The sequence below is a fragment of the Leptosomus discolor genome, chromosome 1 (assembly GCF_034619465.1).
Source record: "Leptosomus discolor isolate bLepDis1 chromosome 1, bLepDis1.hap2, whole genome shotgun sequence".
NCBI lineage: Eukaryota > Metazoa > Chordata > Aves > Leptosomiformes > Leptosomidae > Leptosomus > Leptosomus discolor.
The window spans coordinates 161,905,002-161,925,014 of NC_141391.1; the positions used below are offsets into that span (position 1 = coordinate 161,905,002).

At 50.2% G+C, this 20,013-nt stretch overlaps 1 protein-coding gene across 2 annotated transcripts; it reads left to right on the plus strand.

Moving 5' to 3' along the window:
* The first annotated feature begins 6,793 nt into the window (after window positions 1-6,793).
* On the plus strand, window positions 6,794-17,977 carry PICK1 (protein interacting with PRKCA 1). 2 transcript variants are annotated; one of them, XR_015183730.1, is made up of 14 exons: window positions 6,794-6,821; window positions 7,836-7,920; window positions 8,765-8,876; window positions 9,357-9,485; window positions 9,609-9,675; window positions 10,980-11,069; window positions 11,501-11,554; window positions 11,649-11,711; window positions 12,056-12,189; window positions 12,971-13,063; window positions 14,092-14,142; window positions 15,645-15,789; window positions 16,056-16,674; window positions 16,831-17,977. XR_015183730.1 is itself a non-coding variant. In XM_086469024.1 (13 exons), exons 2-13 carry the CDS (start codon window positions 7,880-7,882, stop codon window positions 16,298-16,300), a joined length of 1,224 nt encoding a protein of 407 aa, XP_086325150.1. In that variant the 5' UTR covers window positions 6,794-6,821; window positions 7,836-7,879; the 3' UTR covers window positions 16,301-17,977. The 2 variants fall into 2 exon arrangements, 1 of the variants encoding a protein (XP_086325150.1); XM_086469024.1 differs by having other exon boundaries at window positions 16,056-17,977.
* Window positions 17,978-20,013: the final 2,036 nt, after the last annotated feature.

Consider the following 20,013-nt stretch of genomic DNA (forward strand, 5'->3'; position numbering starts at 1 on the left):
GAGATTTAATACCTGAAGCATTCAGCCATGTCCAAGGCAGGAAGTGGTGAGGCAGTGGGGCTGGAGACAGGCAGCCTGGTTTCCACTTTGGTTGGGTTGACCTCTCTGCAGGAGACCTTCACACCTGCACTGAGGAGCACTGCGTGTGTATTACACCTCACCTGCCAGCAGCCACCTTCAGCCTTCTTCCTTTCCTTCCCTCCTGCCCTTCCATTCCTCCTTCCCTTCTTCCCTCTCTCCATCCTTCCTTGCCACCTCCCCACAGGGAGACAAGTGCTTGGCACATTTGGCAGGAGATGTCCCACCTTCTTATCCATCCCCCCAGGGAACCTGCCACCCCAGCAGCCCTTCTCCTAACCAGTGAAGCAGCCAGGGCCCAGCAGGAGGCTTCTGAGCCCACAGAGCTCCTGATGGAGCTGGGACAAAGAGGGGGATGAAGGACTTGGGGAACAACCAGAAGAAAAAATGTCTCCCATTATGAGCTGCCATCTCCATATCTCACGGCTCTCCCCAACACTGGTTGTCCCAGGGGCTCATTATGTTTCCCCCCTCCTCTGTCTGCTCCGTAGCAGCTAATTGGTGACCCACTGACAGTCTCTGTCCATCACTCGTCTCTGCACACAATGGGGTAATTAAACCCTGACCCTCCGCTCCTTTTATCCATTTCCTCTGCGCAGTCGCTCCCTGGAACGGCAGAGGGGAGGGCCTGCTGTGGAGGCTCCTGCCCCAGACTCCAGCTGTAATGAAGATGTAAAGCACAGGAAGGACTCGCTGCAAAAAAAAAAAAAAAAAAAGATGCTGATGCTGAGGGGGGCAGCCAAAGAGGTATTGAGTGGTACAAGGCTTCCCACACACTTATGCTGAGATCTGCTGACCTGCCTCCCTCATGGACCTTTGCAAACCTTCAACTCTTTATCATCACACCCACAGGTTGTCCAGCATCCTTCCCCTGCCCACACATACCTACAGCAAACCCACTGTTCCTCTGCGTGTCCTCAGGGCAGTGCCAGTTGTGGGCACCTAGCTCAGGTCTAACAAAACTTTCCAGGAGCCTCAATATGTCCAGCCCTGGGCTTGCTCCCCCAGAGTACCACCCAGCTTTGTTGATGTGCCCCATCTCAAAGCTTCTGCACTCCCTGATGCAAACCCATCGCCTCCACTTGGGCTAAGCTCAGTGCCTCAGACCTGACACATTGGGCTTTCCTCATTAAACACCTGCAGAAGGGCAGAGGGAGTTTTCAGTGTCAGGGTGCATCCCATAGAGCACAGTGGATGGACCCAGGAGCTGGCTGGGGCAAAGTGATGTTGCTGTTGCCTGGACGGCAGGACAATGGAAGATGCACCCAGTGACAGTCAGGAGTCACAAAATGCCAGGAAGCTGGGGGGGTTTTTTCAGTCTTTCTTTTTTTCTGGCTTTCTGGCACTCCACACAATTTATTACACAGATTGATAAACAGCCAGAAATGATGCTGAGGAACCCAGATTCTGCTTCTTCTTCCCTACTGTGAGTGGGGAAGCTGCCTCCCTCCCACGCATGAGCAAGAAGGGCTGGGGCCACCCGGGGAAGGGCATGACGGGTAAAGCAGTGCCCCCGAACAATTAAGCACTGTCCCAGGCACTGCACACCCCTGTCCCGGGAACAAAAGAGTCACACACAAGAGACCTGACTGTGAAGCCTCCATCCGCTTTCATCACTGACCCCTGGGGCAGTCAGGGCACAAGGTCAGCCCTCTTAAACTCCAAACTCGGCCAGAAATAGAGCTGGGAAGTGGGCAAGGGTGGCCAAGTGCAGGGGTCCCCAACCATTTGAGGGGTTCTTTGACTGAGCCATTTCATTTCATCAAAGACACATTTTTTTCTGGAAGGAAAATGGAGAGCAGCGAGTGTGAAGGGAGTAAGGGGGAGGCAGGGTGTTCACCGTGAATTATGACCGCTCTCAACAAGAGTCTTTTACATTGCGGAGGTGAGGAAAGGATGGGGTAATTGGGCATATTAGACCCATGCATAATGAGGGCAAGTCTCTGCCTGTTTCCCACCCTCCACTCTGCCACTGCTCACGAGACGTGGTCGCCCATACGGCCCATCACTATTCCACTGGAGGTTTCAACACCCCAAGGGCTGAACCCAAGGACCACAAGCTTTGATGGTGCCTTACCAGACTGGCAGTCCTCCTGGGCTGTGCAATAGCGTGTGGTCATGCCTCTGGTGTGGAAAGGCTGAAAGTTGCCTTATAAATTAAAAAACGATCAGGCAAGCCGGGCTCACGCTCTCCACCTGCAGGGTCTCAGAAAACCCATTAGGCTTTAAGTCGCTGTTTTTTTTCAGGTTGTAAATACCGCCTTTGCATGCAATGCTTTCATGTAGCTAACAGCTGTACTTTCTGGGGGTCAGCACTGAGCAGTATATTAGTGGTAGGTAAGAACAGATGCTCCTGAGACCTAGCTCCTTGATTAGGAGGAGAAATCTGTGGGGACAAAGTCAAGGGGGAATGAAACATGTTTGGCACATGTGGAAGTACGATGCATCTACCATGGAGCATTGTCCATTTCACCTGGCTTCTTCCCTCTGGATAAGCTTCTGACAGTCATAAATGCAGGAAATTTCAGAGGAAGGACAATTAAAACACCCAGCAAAAAAAAAAAAATACAAAAGAAAAAAATAATCAATGTGCAAAAATGCTGGCTTTCACCCCCAAAATGTGAAATTTCACCATCCAGACTAAGTCAGCCTGAACTCCAAAGAACAGCGATACTGTGTTCTGCTGAAACGCTACGGGGCAAGCACTCAGAACTTGGTGCCCTCATGGGGAAGGATAGCTCCAGCTTGTGAGAATGAACTGAAGGTACATCTCATTCTGGGGGGAGTTTGAATACAGCAGCAGTAAGGTGTACTGGTTGGGAAATAAGCAGTCAAGTAATTTGTAGCCATGTTTTCAGTGTTCCTCACCCCTTCCTCTCTGAGTTGGTAGCCTCAGGATGCAAGTGCCAACAGCAAGTACTCACCCCGGTGTGTGATAAACCACCTCTGCACATGACTGTCCCCTGTTCCACCTCAACGGGGCCACCACCACCTCCTTCTCCCACCTGCACCATGTAGAGGCCCCTGCAGGGTTCTGGAGCACCCAGCAGAAGTGGGGCAGGGATGGGGCAGGCAGGCTGTGGATCGTGGGCAGGGAATGCAATCCCCACACTTATCCACTGAAAGTTCCCCCAAAAACAGACAACATGGCTCAAGGGACAACACTGAAAGAGATGTTAGCTTAGCGTTGTTTGTATTGACGCTGGTAACAGAAAAGCAGCCAGAAACACGAGATTCATCACAGACCCAGTACAGATAAATGAATCTGAGTGCCAAGAAGCTAACTAGTCATGCAACGTGTGATCTGCCTGCAGACTCCTTATTACACGTGATGAAAGACAAGCAAGAAGGGAGTTTGACTCTCAGAGCCTGGGCTGACTTTTCATGGGTTGTCTATTTGGGGGTGGAAAAACGTCTGTACTTGCAAACCGAGCCCTCTTGATCCAAACCATATTGGTAGACTGTAAGCAGTGAGCTCACTTTTCAGGATGAAGCTGTGTTTCAAATTTTTGATACAACAATTAATCAGACCTATTCTTAAAAATGAACAGCTTCCTGGGATTTTTTTTTACATGTTGGCTAGTCTTATTTTTTTTAGATTTGAGAGAACCATTTTCATCAGCAATTCATTCCTTTTTCCCTTAGGAGGAAGCGGTCAGCTGGATTTCTAACACTGAGCCAGGCATGGCTTTAGGGCACAGGCAGATTCATTCTCCATCTCACGCGGAGAGAATCCAATCGATCTGGGGCACGTTGGAGCGACTGTACCCAAAAGGCTGGGTCAGTCAGCACACATGCCTGGAAAGGCCGATGCTTCAGGGACACGCCGAAGGACACACGCAACGAGCACACACCACTGGAGCAGTACAAAAGCAAGGCACATCAGACCTACACGGTTTGGCCTTGTCAGTGTCAGCAGGCCTGGGTTTTTTATCTCAGGCTAGTTCTGCCTCTTGTCTTTCTTTCTAATGGCAGGAGCTGCCAGGAAAGGAGCATTCACCGCCTGCTCTTTTCCTCTTTTCCCCTGCAGCAGGAGTGGATGCAGGAGAAAGGGGGTCCCGGGACTTCTTTTAACCAGCCTGTTGCCCAGCCATGCACAAAGCCCTGAGCAATCCCCTTGGGCACAGCCAAATGATTTACGTAGGTGTTCTCCTAGGTGTGGCAGACACTGGTTTGGTTTGGTTTGGTTGTTTTTTTTTTTTTTCCCCCCTTGCAGTAAAATAGGAGAAATAGCCCACCGTTGCCAACCCAGGACGCCTGAATCCAGCCTCCCCCCGCCCCTGCATTCTCAGCAGCGCCCACACGGTGGGGCTCCCCCCCCAGAAATGGAGCCCAGCTGACCGGCGGGGTGATCCCCTCCTCCGGGGTGACCCCGCAAAGCCCGTGGGCACGAAAAGGGATGCGACACAGGGGACAGTGTGGGACCCCCAAGCCACTGCTCGGAGCAGTCCTGCCGTGGCATGGGACAGACAGCAGGCTCGACTTCAGCCCCTGCCGACGATCCGCCGTGTGACATTTGCTTAGTCAGATCTTGTCTGTATTAACTGTCAAATTTGGGGAGGGATATGCAGGGTTCATTCTGTGTTCAGCAGTGCCCAGCCAGGGGTTGGACTTCAGCGGGGGCTGCAGGCAACCGTAACAAATACGCCAACTCCTAGTTGTCAATAGTGAAGTTATGTGCTCTGAGGACAGATTTTTTTTTTTTTTTTAAATGCATTTCAAAGTATTCTGAGAAGAAGAAAGTTATGGACGGTTGTTTTATCCAAGAATTTGAAAGAGAATTACACAGGAAAACACATTGTAGGGTCTCTCTCAGGACTACAGCGTCACAGAATCTGTTCAGTTAAATTTTCACTGTCTCTAGGGATAGCAACCTCTCCAGGCTGCTGTAACAGTGCTTACCCACCCCCACAGTGTTGGGTTTTTTTTTCCCTTTTATTGCATCGGAATTTCGTGCTGCAACTTGCAACCCTCGCCTCTTGTCTTTTGCTGTGCAAAAGCCCTGGGAAGAGTCTGTCTCTGTCTTCTCTTTACCATCCTCAGCCGCAGCCAAGAGCCATTGCGCTGCTGAGTCCCAGCGAGTGCCTCATGTGCAGAGATCAGGGCCTGGCTCATCAATTCCGATGCTTCGTGGATATAAACTCTTGTCAGTGTCCAGGGTTGGGATATCAGTCTCTGCTCTTCAGTGAGCTCCCGCGTGAAGGAATGCATTTCTCATTCAGCTTCCCTTCATAAATAAATCACCTCTTAGACTCAGGACTTCAAAGTGATTGTTAACAACATGTTCTTGCCCTTGTACTCCAGTATTGTGGGTGGCTTCAGCCGGTGTTTTGATGTATGCAGTTGAGAGGTTCATTGGGCTGCACACTACAGACACTAGCCACCCTCCCAGCTAGCCAGAAAGGTCATCGTCATGAGCCAGTCCTTGTTCCCGGTCACAGACAAGTTTTCAGTTCAAAGACTGCAAATTATTTTTTTTTTTTTTTTTGATCTACGTCAATAAGTCAGGTTTGGCAGCCTGGTAATTGCTCAGAAGCCAGCAGCGGCTGAGAGAGATGACACATAGCGCAATAGGCGACGACATTCTTCTGGGAAATCAAAGCATTCTCTCAGTGACAGTGCTGTCTTGATGGAGGCAGAAAATTCATTTGAACACCTAACCACAACTCCCTCACACACATCACAGAGGAGAAAAAACACGCGGGAGCTTGGCGATCCTGCCATACACGTGGCAGCACGGTGGCTTTGCGTACAGCTGTGCTGACTGGCTTCCAAATCACTGCTTCCACAGGTCGCCGCTGGCCTGCCAGCAGTAGGGGCAATTGTGCCAACCAGTTTCAAAGCTCTTCATGTCCCTGCTGTCATCTGAATCATCAATCTGGGACGTGTTCACGTTCACAAACATCCTTCTGAAACGCACCCTCCTGTGGGAGGCCAGTGCTGGGTATGTTTGTGTAGGGTACATCACCCTGCACAGGTAACAGCTCTGTATTTTTCCAAGTGACAAGTGCAAGAGAGCGTCTTTTCCTCAAGGTGGGTGCACTTTGGGTGCCCCTCCTGGTGACCGAAGAGCTGATAGGTTGCCACGATCCACTAACAACAATGGTAGGAGAAGCCATGGCGCTGCTGTTTTATGCCGTGCCATGAAACCTGTTCAACTCAGAGGTTCCCATCCTCTTCTTCAGCTGCTGCCACCACCACAGCTCCCCCTCTGAGACACTGAGCCCAAAGACTCTGCCTCCGGGTGCCCCACGGTGACCGGGGTAACTCCGAAACCTAAATCGGAGTCTGACGTAGCTGCAAACCTGGGCTGAAGGTTACAGGCCCTGCTCCACCAGCCTGCCCAGCCCTCCCTCTCTGCACGCTGCGGCGGCCGGAGGCGCCCCAAGGCCCCGCCGGCCCAGCTCCCTGAACCGGCCACACCGGAGGGGGCCGGCTGGGGGGAAGGAGAGCGGCCCCTTCCCCTCAGGCCGAGGTGAGCCCCTCCCCGAGGGGGGGGGGCCCGAGCGCGGCGCTGGGGCCGAGGTGACACCGCCACCGCCACGCCGCTCTCAAGATGGCGGCAGCCCCGGGCTGGCCCCGCCCCCGCGGCGTCTCCGTCCCCATGGCAACGCGGCGCCGAGCGGAGGGGGCGGGGCTCCGCCTGGGTGCTTCCGGGCCGGCCCCGGCGGTGACGTGTCGGCGGGCTGACAGCGCCGGGCGGCAGGTGGCGGCAGGGACCACGCGCCAGGCGGCCACTTCCGGTGAGCCACGGGACCCTCCCCCTCCCCCGGGCCCTGTCAGCGCGATCTCCCCCCTCCCGAAAACGGCCGGGCCGGTGTCCGTCCCCGCCCCCGCCCCCCCCGACCCCGGGCCTGTGGGCTGGGGCAGAAGCCTCGGGCCGCCGGGAGACCCCGCCGTCAGGGCCCAACGGCGAGCCTGACAGGCCGGGCCGTGGCCCCGCGGTCCCCGGGCCCAGCCCGGTGAGAGGGCGGGGGGGTGGCGGACACGCTGTCGGCGGCGGCAAAGGGCTGTGCCCGACGTGCGAGGCCGCTGCCGGGAGGGAGGCGGCGTGGCGAGCTGCCGGCGAAGCCCTCACCCCGTGGGCGGCCCGGTGGGGTTGGATGTGGCGGTAACCGCCGCCGCGGCGTGAGGCAGCGTCGCGGCGCCTTTGGTGCTGCCGAAGGATGAGAGAAACCAAACCGTGTCTGCTGGTTGCTGTCCGGGATGAAACGGAAAGTGCAACGGGGCCGGGGCTCGTGCCTCGGGGGAATAACGAGGCTTTTTTGTGAAAGCGAGTTGCAAAAAGCTTTGTGGGGGCCTCCCGAGATACGAGATGAACGTCAGAAAGTGACATAACTTGATGTGAAGTCAAGAACAAATATAATATATAAATAAATATAGTATTTATTAATATAAACATCTCCGGTTTAACGGATGTAGGGCATAAAGCTGCAGGTATCTTTAGCAGCCGTGGTGCAGGTGGAGCATGGGGAGAAGCAGCTGCCGGAAAGGGCGGCGATTTGTTCTGTGCTTTGGCAATGCTGCACGTGCGTGGGGTTTGAAAGGGGCAGCCCTCAAACTCGAGGACTTTCTCCTGCCTCGTTCAGAGAACGAGACACGCTTGGCGTGTCTTTCAGCTTTGATGTAAGGAACAGGGACAACAACGTGCTGGTCAAAAACAAAAGAAGGGGATCGACAAGGGTGACGGGTTGATTCTCTGCAGTTTCTGTTGAGATCGCTGGTTTATTGGGGTTTATTCTGTTCGTTCTTCCCAGGGTGTAAGCAGTTTCAGACGAACAGGCTCCACTTAACCAAAACAATGTTTGCAGATTTGGACTATGATATCGAGGAAGATAAGCTGTGAGTATTTCGCTTGTCTTTTCCCAGTTTTTACTAACAGTAGAAATAGTCTCTGCAGCCAAGACCTAATGGGAGTGGATAAATTTACCTGCTCCTGACGCTGTGTGCTGAAGAGTCAGACTTGCTGTTCGGTCCTGATTTCTTGCTCCCTCTGGGGACTGGCGATGAGGCGTCGCTGTGCTGGTCAGCAAAGGAGAGCGCTTGTCGCTCTGCAGTGACTACCCTGCGGTTCTGATTGCAAAGCAGTGCTGACTGATCTCGTGTGAATTAGTGACCTTAGCCAGGAAAGGAATATTGATCACCGGAGAAAGAGAGTAAGAGGCAAGAAGAAGCGGAGAGAAACTCTGGACTCCTTGGGTCTGTTTGGAGGAGAACGCTGACATTTCCTGAGCACGTAAAAGGTTGGATGAGATTAGCAGTTAATTCAACGTGGAGCACTTGTCTTGCCTCTCATGGGGGCTCTGCAAGTTTTCCTCTCGCCCCAGCACTAAGAGCAAACGAAACGCTCTGTACAGACACGTAGCGTTTCCTCCTCAGTGCCTAGCGGTGGATGAGGGTGCCTCTCCCACCTCTGACCCTTGCACGCAGTCTCAAAAAAAAGATAGCCCAGAAGGTCTTTCCGCTGGCCCGTGCCGATAGAATCACAGAAACCAACCGCAGAGGTTGGAAAAGACGCCTGAGACCATCAAGTCCAAGACTCCGTGGCGGAGATGATGTCATGAACTCGAACGTGCCGTGCCCGTTGCGTTTTCCGTTTGTATCAGCTCAGATACCAGGGTTGTTTTCGTACACGCGCAGCGCTGCCTGCCCCGGGCAGTTACTCATCCCCCCTTTCTCATTCCAGGGGGATCCCCACTGTACCTGGGACAGTGACCCTGAAGAAGGACTCGCAGAACCTGATCGGGATCAGCATTGGGGGAGGAGCTCAGTACTGCCCCTGTCTCTACATTGTCCAGGTGGGCACCTAGGGAGGAAGAATAAACCGTCGCTGTAAAAGGCCCGAGGGATGGGAAGCGTGGAGAGTCCGATGCTGTTTGGTTTTTTCAAAGTGGGAGACATCATCTCGCTTTCCAGTGAATAAGGTTCCCTCACCCTGGTACCTGACAGGTGTGGAAGGATTAAATTCAGACTTCTGAAATTATCCTTCTCCTTGGAGAGCGTGTTAGAATTCACAGGGGAACAGTGTGACGTTCTCAACATCAAGAAATCCTGCGCTTGAGGAGGTACGTCCTGGAGGCAAGAACTTCCTGAGAGACCCAGATGGTCAGCCCACCTTTTAGTTAGGAGAGGGGGAAAACTGCAGCTTCACCGTGAACACAATACAGCCGAGTTAAATAGGAGGAATGTAATTGTCTCTCTTTTGTTCTTCAGCCCTGCATTCACCTTTCTCTTCCTCTTGGTTCCAGACTACCTGTGCTCTTTCTCCTCTCCGCTAGGTGTTCGATAACACTCCAGCAGCCGTAGATGGCACCGTGGCAGCTGGTGACGAAATCACAGGAGTGAATGGGAAATCCGTCAAAGGGAAGACCAAGGTGGAGGTGGCCAAGATGATACAGATGGTAAAGGTGAGAGGTAGGAGGGGGCCGCTGGAGCTTTTGGGTCATAGCTTGCACTTTCCTGTCCATTGGTAAAGGAAGCCACTTCTCCTTGCTTCCGGCACAGCAGTTTTGGATTTGCTCTTTCTGCAGGGAGAAGTGACGATACACTACAACAAGCTGCAGGCCGACCCGAAGCAGGGCAAGTCTCTGGATATCGGTGAGACCGGTTTCTTTCTTCCTAGAGCGTTAAAACAACACGGAGGGGTGAAAGATTGGTCCCAGCTAAAACTGAAGTAAAATTCTGGTTCCCTTCTTCCTCTTCACTCAGTCATTTTCAAATGGATACTGGTCAAAGAGAATTACAGGTTTAAAAAAATCTTCCCTGACTTCTTGAAGTAGTCTTGAAAGTTAAATTCAGGCTTGACTGTTGGTGCAGGAGGCTCGCTTTTCTGCGCTGTGTTTAGCATGGATGATGAAACTCAACTAGATAATAATTTAATTTATTGTTAACACATGTAAGTTATGCTGACCTATTGAGATTTTTCAGCTGTACACAGAAATGTGTCTATCGAAAAACATCGGTTGCAGTTTCTCAGCTTGGAGAACAGTGATGGAATACCTGTCTACACTGAGTTTTGTACAACCGAGAGCTTTATAGGAGAGAGAGGAGGCTTTACTTCTAAAACGAAGTGTGTTTTGAACTAAACCTACACAGCTGTGTCCTTTATATGGTCTGCCTTTCTCACTTTCCTAAACAAACCGTCTGTTCTTTTTGCTTTCATTTCCTTTCGTGGTGATTAAGGTGCTAATGAATTGACAGGGGTTCAGGAAAATCTTGAGGAGTGAGATTTCTGGGGAAACAGAAGTGTGGTGAGAATACAGTGTTTTTCAGAGGTGCTGAACACTGTGGCTTCAGCTGGGTTCTTGGGAGCTGCAGGCTCATGGCATCCCTGCAAGTTTGCCTCTAAATAAACGTGTCTGAGTCACCTGATTCCAAAGAGGGCAGGACTGCCTCTAGTAATCTGCAGGGTGTGACCACCAAAGACAGAAATTAATCGTATCAAGGGGTAACAAAAGGTTGAACTGAGGTTCAAAAGATAGAAGTAAGCAAAGGGGTAGCTTTGAGCATTATGTCCTATTTGTTTTGCTTTCAGCCTCGTCTCCTGACTTCAGCTGAAGTGATGCAGCAAGTAGCACAAGCAAAGTTTAGTTCCAAATACCACGATAGGTCGCTTATAGCAAAGTGATTGATTGGAATAGTCTTCCAAAAGAAGTGCTGGAGCTCTGTTGATTGAAGGGTGTAGGATGTGAGACAGAACAGACAGGCAAGACAGAAGATGTGCTGTGCGTGGCTGGACTGAACGCGTAGTTGATACGGAATTCTTTTTCTGCTCACTGCTTCCAAAGTGCGTTGAGTTCCGTTTATTCAGTGCCTGAGAAACCAATGAGGTGTGCTGGTGAGCTTTTCATGCCCGTATCAGTGACCCTGATCCTGGTTTGCAACCCTCTTTTGGCCTTTAGTGTTGAAGAAGGTAAAGCATCGACTGGTAGAGAACATGAGCTCGGGGACAGCGGATGCCCTGGGGTTGAGCCGAGCCATACTGTGCAATGGTGAGTGTTGTCCAGCAGGACGTTTTCTTAAGGGAACGCTTACCCTCTTGTGCTTACCTAGTTTTTGTTGTTACTTGCATGCTCCCCATTATTCCTTCGTAATTCTTTCCTTCTGCTGTGCCTCACTGCTGTGATTGCCTCTGCCCTCCCTGAGTGATATATCCTGTCGCTGGGGCCACGTAAATGTTAGCCAAGGTCAAATTAATTTAAAGTGGGGACCCACTTAGTGAATGCCAATAGGTGATGACCCCACACTGTTAATAAAAGTTTGCAGTTATTTTAAAAGCTTCCCATGTTGGACCAGGGGACGGGCATTAAGAGGTGAGGGAAGTTTGAACCAAAGATGCGGTGTTTTTCCAGTTGATCAGCTCGTAACCGTGTCCTGGATTTGACTGTTGTAATTCTGTATTCTGATTCTTGTTTCCGTTTAGATGGACTGGTGAAGAGATTAGAGGAGCTGGAGAGGACTGCAGAGTTATACAAAGGTATATAAACCTTTAGACACCAGATGGGAGGGAAGGATGCCTCCACTATGCTTCAATGAAATGAGTTAAATGTTTTTTCTGTCTTCCATCACAGGCTTGACAGAGCACACCAAGAGTCTTCTCAGGGCCTTCTTTGAGCTATCCCAGACACACAGAGGTAAAGAATCTCGAGTGAAGGGAGCAGGAATCTTTGACTTTCAGTTTCAGGTGTCTTAGTCAGCACTTAGATGTGCGGTTCCCTCACCCAAAGAAAACTAAGCGTTGCAGAAATGGGCAGGGAAGGGCTGCCCTCCTGGCTTTAGCTGTCACGGTGCTATCACAGGCCCTGTCTTCTACATGAGACGTTGAAGAAATGCCCTGCCGACTTCTGATTTTTAGGGAATATGTAGCATCGTTCCCCAGCTGAGTGCAAGGTTATGGGAAGGAGTTGTAATACTGGAGGCAAGATTATTCTCCAGGGCCAGCTTCTTTCATCTGTTGGTATTTATTACCCTCATCCAGCATTTGGAGACGTTTTCTCTGTCATTGGTGTACGGGAGCCACAACCAGCCGCCAGTGAAGCCTTTGTGAAATTTGCTGATGCCCATCGCAACATTGAGAAGTTTGGGATTCACCTTCTGAAAACAATTAAGCCGGTAAAGAATTTAACCATAGGGGTAAAGGGTCTGGAGAAGAGGGGAATCTAGAAAGACACAAGCCTGTCTTTGAAGGTCTTAAAGATCACTCATTGTGGGGAGAACTGCCTTTGTCTGCTTTCCTTCAGGGAACTCTCTTCAAAAAGAACCTGAGAGGTAACGTAGGGGATGTATCCATCTCATCCCTTTGACTTTTGTACATGAGTATATTCCTCTTCTTTTCTTTTGGGGATGAGGGGGTAGTTTGATCAGTGTAGTCCCTGGACCCCTTTCCCTGATGTTGGTACCCGTAATTTAAAAGAGATCACTAAATTGGAAAGCGTTTAGATAAGCAGTCCAGGAACAATTTAATGATGTCAATCAATATATTTGAGCGAGAGTCTCCAGGGGATCTGTCCACTTAGTTTAGTGAAGAGAGTATTAAATGTTGATTTGAGCACCGCTTTCAGTGCCACGTCGGATGGACAGTGTGGGATAGCGGGCCTGTGAATGGGGGAGAGCGGTTTCCAGGACCAGTTGAAAAGGAAAGGAGATGAGTGAGAAGAAGATGGATTCAGACTAGAAGCGAGGCTTGCATTTCTGACACCGGAGCCACTTGCTGGTGACAGTAATGGATGCGCTAAACCGTGGCAATTCTGAGTCAAGATCACACATTTTCTTCCAAATATGCCTTAGTTCAAAAAAGAGTTAACTCGAGGCAGTCTCATGACCCACGCCGGCTGGAGGGTTGCCCTTGATGAGCTGTAGTCATGCATTCAGCAACAGGATGTTTGCCTTGCAGATGCTCACTGACTTGAATACGTATCTGAATAAAGCCATCCCTGACACAAGGCTGACTATCAAAAAATACCTGGACGTCAAGTTTGAGTATTTGGTGAGCTGCTTGCCTTTTTTTTTTTTCTTTTTTTTTTTTTTTTTTTTAGTGCTGGTTGAAATTAAGTTTCACAGAATCACAGCCTGAGGGTCACATACAGCCCATACGATCACATGTCCATCCTTCCACAGCCCGTGCAACAGTGCGTTATTTTTTCTGGTTCTTTGTCTACTGCCGGATTACTCGGATTCAGACATTGCTTTTAACCTAATAGTTCTCACTGGTAAGAAAGATCTCCCAGAATCCAGATGACTTATCTTCCACCTGACTGAATTAATGTCCTTATTTATTTTTAAAGAGTTCCTATGCAACTTAACACTCTTGAACTCCCCTAAATAGCTCTCCTGCCCATATTTTTTAGGTAGTTTTGGATAGTCCTTCTTTAGCCAAACTAAACAAATGTCAAATCATATTTGCTTTCATTTAGACCGTGCCTTTTTTTTTTTTTCCTCCATTCCACTCACCCCTTGTTTTCTACACCCAAAAAGGGGAGGGTTGTTAAGTGCATCTGTTCTATAACTGTAGGAATCTATTTCCTTTTACCAGTTGAGAGAACTATTTGGAGCTGCAGCCCTAAGGCAAGTGAATATGGCAGCATCTCTTCCCATATCAATCCTTCCCAAAATTCATCTTGGTTTGGGGTTCTTTTTTTCCCTCTTTATTTATTCCCTGCTCATACCTTTCTGGTACTGTGTGTTCCCAAATGGTAGATGAACACAGGACTTTCCTCTTACTTAAGTTATACTTATCTAAAGTATTTGCTCCTGTAATAGAAATACTAAGTGCCTTCTCTCTCCCCCGACATTTTCTCTCCCCATCTTTCTCTAAATAGATTTTTTTCCCACCTGGGATGTTTAATATACTCTGATCCCGCTGTGCTTTCCCCAGTGTCCCTAGCTCCAGCATTGAAGGAAGGCTTGAAATGGTACAACCCTGTGGCTGTGGGTAATGGTGAAATTGCTTCTAATTCTTAATATTTCCTTCTTGTTCTGCTTTTTTTTTTTTTTTTAATTTTAAATCCTGCAAAGTCTTACTGCCTGAAGGTCAAAGAGATGGATGATGAAGAGTACAGCTGCATTGTGAGTACCAGTACTGTGGCAGTCACAACTGCATACTCTGTTTCTGCAGCTTCCTTGTGCACGCTGCCTTATAAATAAATGCAAAAGCACTTCTTTGCCTGTGTGCATCCACACTAGTGAATACATCCTAAAAATTGCATGCATTTGTTCTTAATGTATTAGAAATTGGAGATCCTTAAATGCTACCTAGAAAACAATGCCAATAACTGTCACGAATCACTGGTGCTGTGGAATAGTAGAAGGAACAGACATCTCCTGTGCAGCTTGTTTGCTCAGTGGTTGCCTGTCTCAGTGTTTAAGTAATATTAGCTTGTGTAAGGAGGATTAAGGTGTTATCTTCACAGATTCCATTTGTGTGTAGTGTACAGCTTATCATTAATTCTGGACTTGTTTCTGAGAAGTGGAGGCTTAGCTTCTCTAGCAAAACACATGGGAAAGCTGCATTTGTAGTTGAGGAAAATTGATTAAAGGATCTCTCTAACGGTAGGGGTTTTGGTAAAAATAAGTAATTTAAAATCAGAAGACTTCCGAAAAAACCCTGGCAACTTAAAGTAAAAAAGTAATAGTTTGCTGTCTGTTTTAGAGTTTTACAACTGTAATCCTTAGCTGCTCTGTTAAAGGTAGCTAATGGTGTACCCTACATGCTGAATTTCCCTGCATAAAAGTAAGATCTTGTTTTATCCTAGGTATTGATCTCAGAGCAGGGATTTGAATTTTTGGAATGCCTAGTTCCCAGTGCCGAGAAGGAGTGAAAGTTTCCTAACACAACATTTAATTATGTCTTTCCTGATAAATGGGAAGGAAAGAATCACAGTCTTGCCCAGCAGAGTAACATCTTTGGGTTTTGGCACATGCAGCGTGCATTACCAAGCCGTAGTCCCTAACACGGATTTTTATCTATGTGATGTTTACAGGTGCAAGAGAAAAACGCTGTTTTGCTGACAGCCCCAACCCCTTTCTCTCAAAATTATTTTGTGGGACAACGTATAGGTCCCTCCCTGCTGGTTTCCAGCATGAAAATGGTTGTAGATACCACAGGATTCTCTGTGTAGATGTACATAATGTGTTACACGTATAGGGCGAAGCTTGCAGAGAAGGACAGATTTTTTTGTGTGACTGATATAAATTAATATATCCCTCAGACTTGTTTGTTGCATAGTGCCTGCCTTAATAGTTCAGGTAAGAAGCCATTCCACTTCTCCGTGCTTGAAAGGTGCCCGTCCTCCTGTTTTTGCTTAGTACTGATGCTTTTCTTTACCGTGGTTGATGTGTATTTGGCCTTCAAAACAGCCCCAGTGACTCCCAGCTTTCCCCATTCACTGGCCTGGTTTAAGCTTGTTGGCGTGGCTCAGCGTTCCTTACATTTCATGCTTCCCGACTGCGGTTCCGGCGAGCTTCAGAGGGCTGTAATAACCCAGGGTCACTGTGAGTCCGCATTGGTAGGTGAACTGTGTGTACGAGCACTGTCGTGGGAGTCTAAAACGGCGCCGTGTTTTTGGCAGGCTCTGGGTGAACCCCTCTACCGGGTCAGCACTGGGAACTATGAATACCGCCTTATCCTACGTTGCCGGCAGGAGGCTCGCACACGCTTTGCCAAAATGAGGAAGGACGTGCTAGAGAAAATAGAGCTCCTGGACCAGAAACACGGTGAGTACCACTGCTGTGTCCAGCACCAGAAGGGGTCAGGCAGACGTGGCTCTGGCCTTCGTGCTCCTCCTTCATCTCAGCTCAGAAGTCTTTGCTGAAGAGCCCTTCTGTGGCTGTGCCTGAAACGTCTGCCCTCGGGGGCGAGAAGGGATTAATGCACAGGAGCCTGTATCTAATGCTGCTGAGGGAGGCTTGGTGACAGCCTTCAGGCTCTGCTTGTGAAGGGGTTTTTCGCCTGATTTGTTCCTAACTTGTCTCCACGGCAGTGCAAGACATCGTGTTCCAGCTCCAGCGTTTCGTCTCCACGATGTCCAAGTACTACGACGACTGCTATGCCGTGCTCCGAGATGCAGATGTCTTTCCCATTGAGGTGGACCTTGCTCGCACTACTCTCAACTATGGGCAGAAGGACGTGTACACGGATGGGACAGAAGAAGAAGAAGGAGGAAGCGAGAGAGAGGGTAGCGGGAAGGAGGACGCAAATGGTGAAAAGCTCATTGATGATGCCTGAGCGTGCCAGCACGGCCGGAGGAGAGACTTTGCAGACTGTTATAAAATCGTGTATTTCACATGGCGATTCATCCTCCGTGACTTCTGTATATGTCCAGCCTGGGATTCCTCCTCTGCTTTGGGTGGGGGGCGGCTGGTTGGATTGGGACCAGCCTCTGCTTTCCCCTCTCTTCCCTTGCTTGTTTGCCTGGATATTCCTTTTTCCCCCCAGAGACTTCTGCTGCCCAACTCGGGTACTGAGGTGTGGGGAGGAAAATCCCCGACCACACCGCCGTGTGACTCTGTGTGCCGACAGGACGCTGCCGAGCATGTGGGGTGCACCACTCCCCTCTGGCACGTGGAAGCCGGTTAAACACCTGGAGATGATTATGAATGGTGAGAACAGCCCCCTCTGTCCTCCCCTTGTGCTATGGGAAAGTGTCAGCACCAGCGTTGTTTTCTTCACCGCACTGCTCGCTGTCTTCAAGCTTCCCATTCGCTGGCCTGGTTTAAGCCTCTTTTGCCTCTTCTGTCTGTCCCCGTGGGCTGCAGGACTGATTTTTGCAGGACGATCACTCCCACCGCTCCCAGCTCAGTGCGCCACTGTTTTTAAGAAATAGGAGCAAGTCTGAACTGGTGCCTAGAACCAGTGGTGGTAGGTACATCTGATCTCAGCACCCCCCAGCCAAGGGGCTGGTGTGCTGGGCTGCTGCAGCCCTGCTGCAAAGATCGGGCAGTCTTTTCCCCTGGTTACCGTCCTCTCCACAGTCCCTGAGCTCTGGCACAGCTGGCACCACGTGCACACTCCATAGCTACTCCTCAGGGCTGGAATCCTGCCCTTCCCTGCGGGAACGAGGGACCCGGCTCAGGAAAGAGCTCTCTGACTCGGCAGAGATGCTGAGGCGAACGTGGCTTGCCTGAGGCAGACAGGTTCCTGGGAATGGCAGCAAAGCTGAGTGCATTTCTCGCCCGTCGTTCTCCTCTGTTAGGGCTCCTTGCGGCGGACAGGAACCGAACACGCTTCATGAGGATGCGCAGCCAGTCCTGCACGCTCTTTCCTTGTGCGGGTGCCAGGGGGAGCCACCTTAGAACCGCAAAGGAGATGTGCCATCCTTCGAGTGGAGAGGAGAGACAGGAAGCCTTGTGGAGAGAGGAAGACATGGCCTGTAGGCAGAGGCTTTGAGATTTTGTAGTGCCGTAGGTGAATAGGGTACCACCCCTACCGCCCCCTGCTCTCCTCTCTACACAAGCATTTTGTGCTGCCTCTGGGCCAGCCAGAAGCAGCAACCCGCATCCCGTTCCCCAGCACATGGGAAGGAGGGAAAGGAAGATCAAGGTAAGTGAGGCTGCTTCCTTCCTCCTTCCTTTTCTCCCTCCATCCCTGCAGGGTGATCCAGGATGCAGATGGCACTTTCTCTTCTAGCGGGCAGCACAACTGCGAGGAGTGGTGTGCTGCTCAGAGGCCAGGGTTTTGCCTTCTCTGTCATTACATTCTAGTGGCAGTGAGAGAAGTTATTTAAGGGCATTAATTTATGATTGTTTGGTTTGGTTTGTTTTTTTCTCTTTGATTTGTTTTTGGAGCTTCGTCATCTCTGTGGGTGCCTGGAAGAAAGCCACCCATGGCCAAGCTGCTCTGGAAGATTTAAACGGATTCTGATGTACTGACGGTTGTCTCTAATAAAGAAAAATGTGACATTTCGTTTCCTGTCCTTCGTGGGTTTTCTTTAGAGATTTGTTTGCTCATCCTCCACTGGTTTTAATCTTCAAATATAATGATGGGAAGATGTGCTGGCCATTTTTTTTCCTGCTCATACTGATGGATAATCTCTATGCCAAGCTGCGGGGGTCACTGCAGCACAGGCTTCGGGAGGAAGAGGGTAATAAATGCTACAGCAAGGCCAGGCCTCCGTGTCATACCAGCTCCTCTGTATCTTGGCTTCCCAGGGGACCACCAGCCTTGTAAAGCCCACCCGTGGCTTCAGTCCTGCCCGGTGGCATCCTTGCACCCCTCCAGGGCCAGCTTCTCCACACAGCTCAGCTGTTGCATCACAAGCTTGAGCTGATGCTTAAGTCCCTGATCCTCTTTCAGAGCTGTTTGTTGTGCCAAAATATGGAGCCGTTAAGAGGAACAGAGAAAACGCGGAGCCCGCCCGAAAGCCCAACAACGCAAAGTGGAAGGCAGCGTAGCCAGGTTTTTTGCAACGTGACTGGTGGAGGGGCAGGAAGAGGTCTGGGTATCTTACAGCACCGTCTGTGGCAAGAGCTTGTACCCTCAGGGCTTTTATGTGCTTTTGTGAAAAGATTTAAGAGCAGGAGGCTCAGTGGGAAACATTGGCTGGTGACGAGGAAACAGAGAGGACCTTGTTCTAGTGACCTGCCTGGAGCTGACAAGGGAAGTTGTTTTCATCTTGTGGACCTTGGACCTCTGGGGAGTTGAGGACTGCTTCTTGGAGGGGGGTGTTGGTGAACAAGGAAGACCCAGCCTGGGGGACAGGGGTTTGGGGTTGCTGGGGAAAAGCTGTGGAGCAACTTGGTTGAGAACAGCAAGTGAATGAATGCCTGCAGCGCTCTGTCACCCTTGCTGCTGCTTCTCATTCTCCCAGAGCTTCGCATCTGGGGTTTATCACGGTGCTTAGGCTGATTTGGGGTGTTTCTGAGGGGGTTTGAATAGGAAAAAGCCCAATTCACTGCTGTGACTGCCTCATAATCAGAGCTAACAACGGTGTTGTCAGCCATGGCAGGACCAGGCACAACCCCATGGGGTTTACCTTCTCCTCTCCACTTTCCAGTTCGTGGGTCTCTTCTTAAACCAACGTTCTTCAGCAGCTTTATTTTGCTCATCATTTACTGCTTTTTGCTTGGGAGCATCTAGAATGAAACCCTTTCCTTCATGTCCCTGCTCCTCCTCTGGGTTTAAATGGCTTTACGGGTCCTGCAGGCTTTGCCCATCACCGGTTAATTTGTAGTCAGTCCGGTTTGGAACGAAACACCTATTTTGATGGTTCCATGAGCTGCCTTCCCTGTAGCCCTCTGCTTAGTTTTTGATCCCTCGCTATAGTCACAGGTTCCCCCAGGGCCTCTGAGGTGAAGCAGTTCAGGAAACCGGAAGAAAAGGCTTTGGCCAGGGGTGTTTATAAAAGATCCAGTCCTAAATCAGATTAGGAATGGTTTAAGCATGCCAGGGAAGGTTGGCCTCTCTGAATCTAGAAATCCACCACTGCAGCAGGGGTGAGGGGGTCATGCCTGCCTTACCACGTGCTCCAACCACCTTGTTAGTGGCACCCAGGGGCTGTGGCTTGTCCTTCTGCCTTACCTTTGATTCCTTTACGTAAGAGGGTTTTCTCTATTTAAAAGGAATATACACACACACATTGGGTGCCATTGCTGCTGAATGGATAATCGCCCGGGACATGGTTATTTACCTGCCCTGAAACCCCCCACCCCCCCCATAGGGGCCAAGTTGTTCCCTTTACACATCAGTAGGACTCATTTCAGCCTAGATAAATCTGGCTCCCAGCTATTCCTATCGTCGAGGCTTTGTCTTGTGGCTGCTCACCTAATGGCATTAGTCTTCCTTAGATGTCTTCTTCTTGTACCTCAGCAGTGGCCTCTAACCCAGCACTTCCCTACTTCAACAAGCAGCATCATGTGCCACTGCCCTGGCTTTAGCACCCACCAAAGATACTCCAGACAGAGGTGGTCAGAGCCGGTGTCCCACTGCTTTGGCAGCGCTCG

Bases quoted from the DNA above. Each gene is read 5' to 3' on its own strand.
- PICK1 (XM_086469024.1), top strand. From the start codon at position 7,880: ATGTTTGCAGATTTGGACTATGATATCGAGGAAGATAAGCT. The intron at 11,712-12,055 runs GTAAAGAATCTC...ACCCTCATCCAG, and splicing joins GCTATCCCAGACACACAGAG to CATTTGGAGACGTTTTCTCT. The intron at 15,790-16,055 runs GTGAGTACCACT...TCTCCACGGCAG, and splicing joins GCTCCTGGACCAGAAACACG to TGCAAGACATCGTGTTCCAG.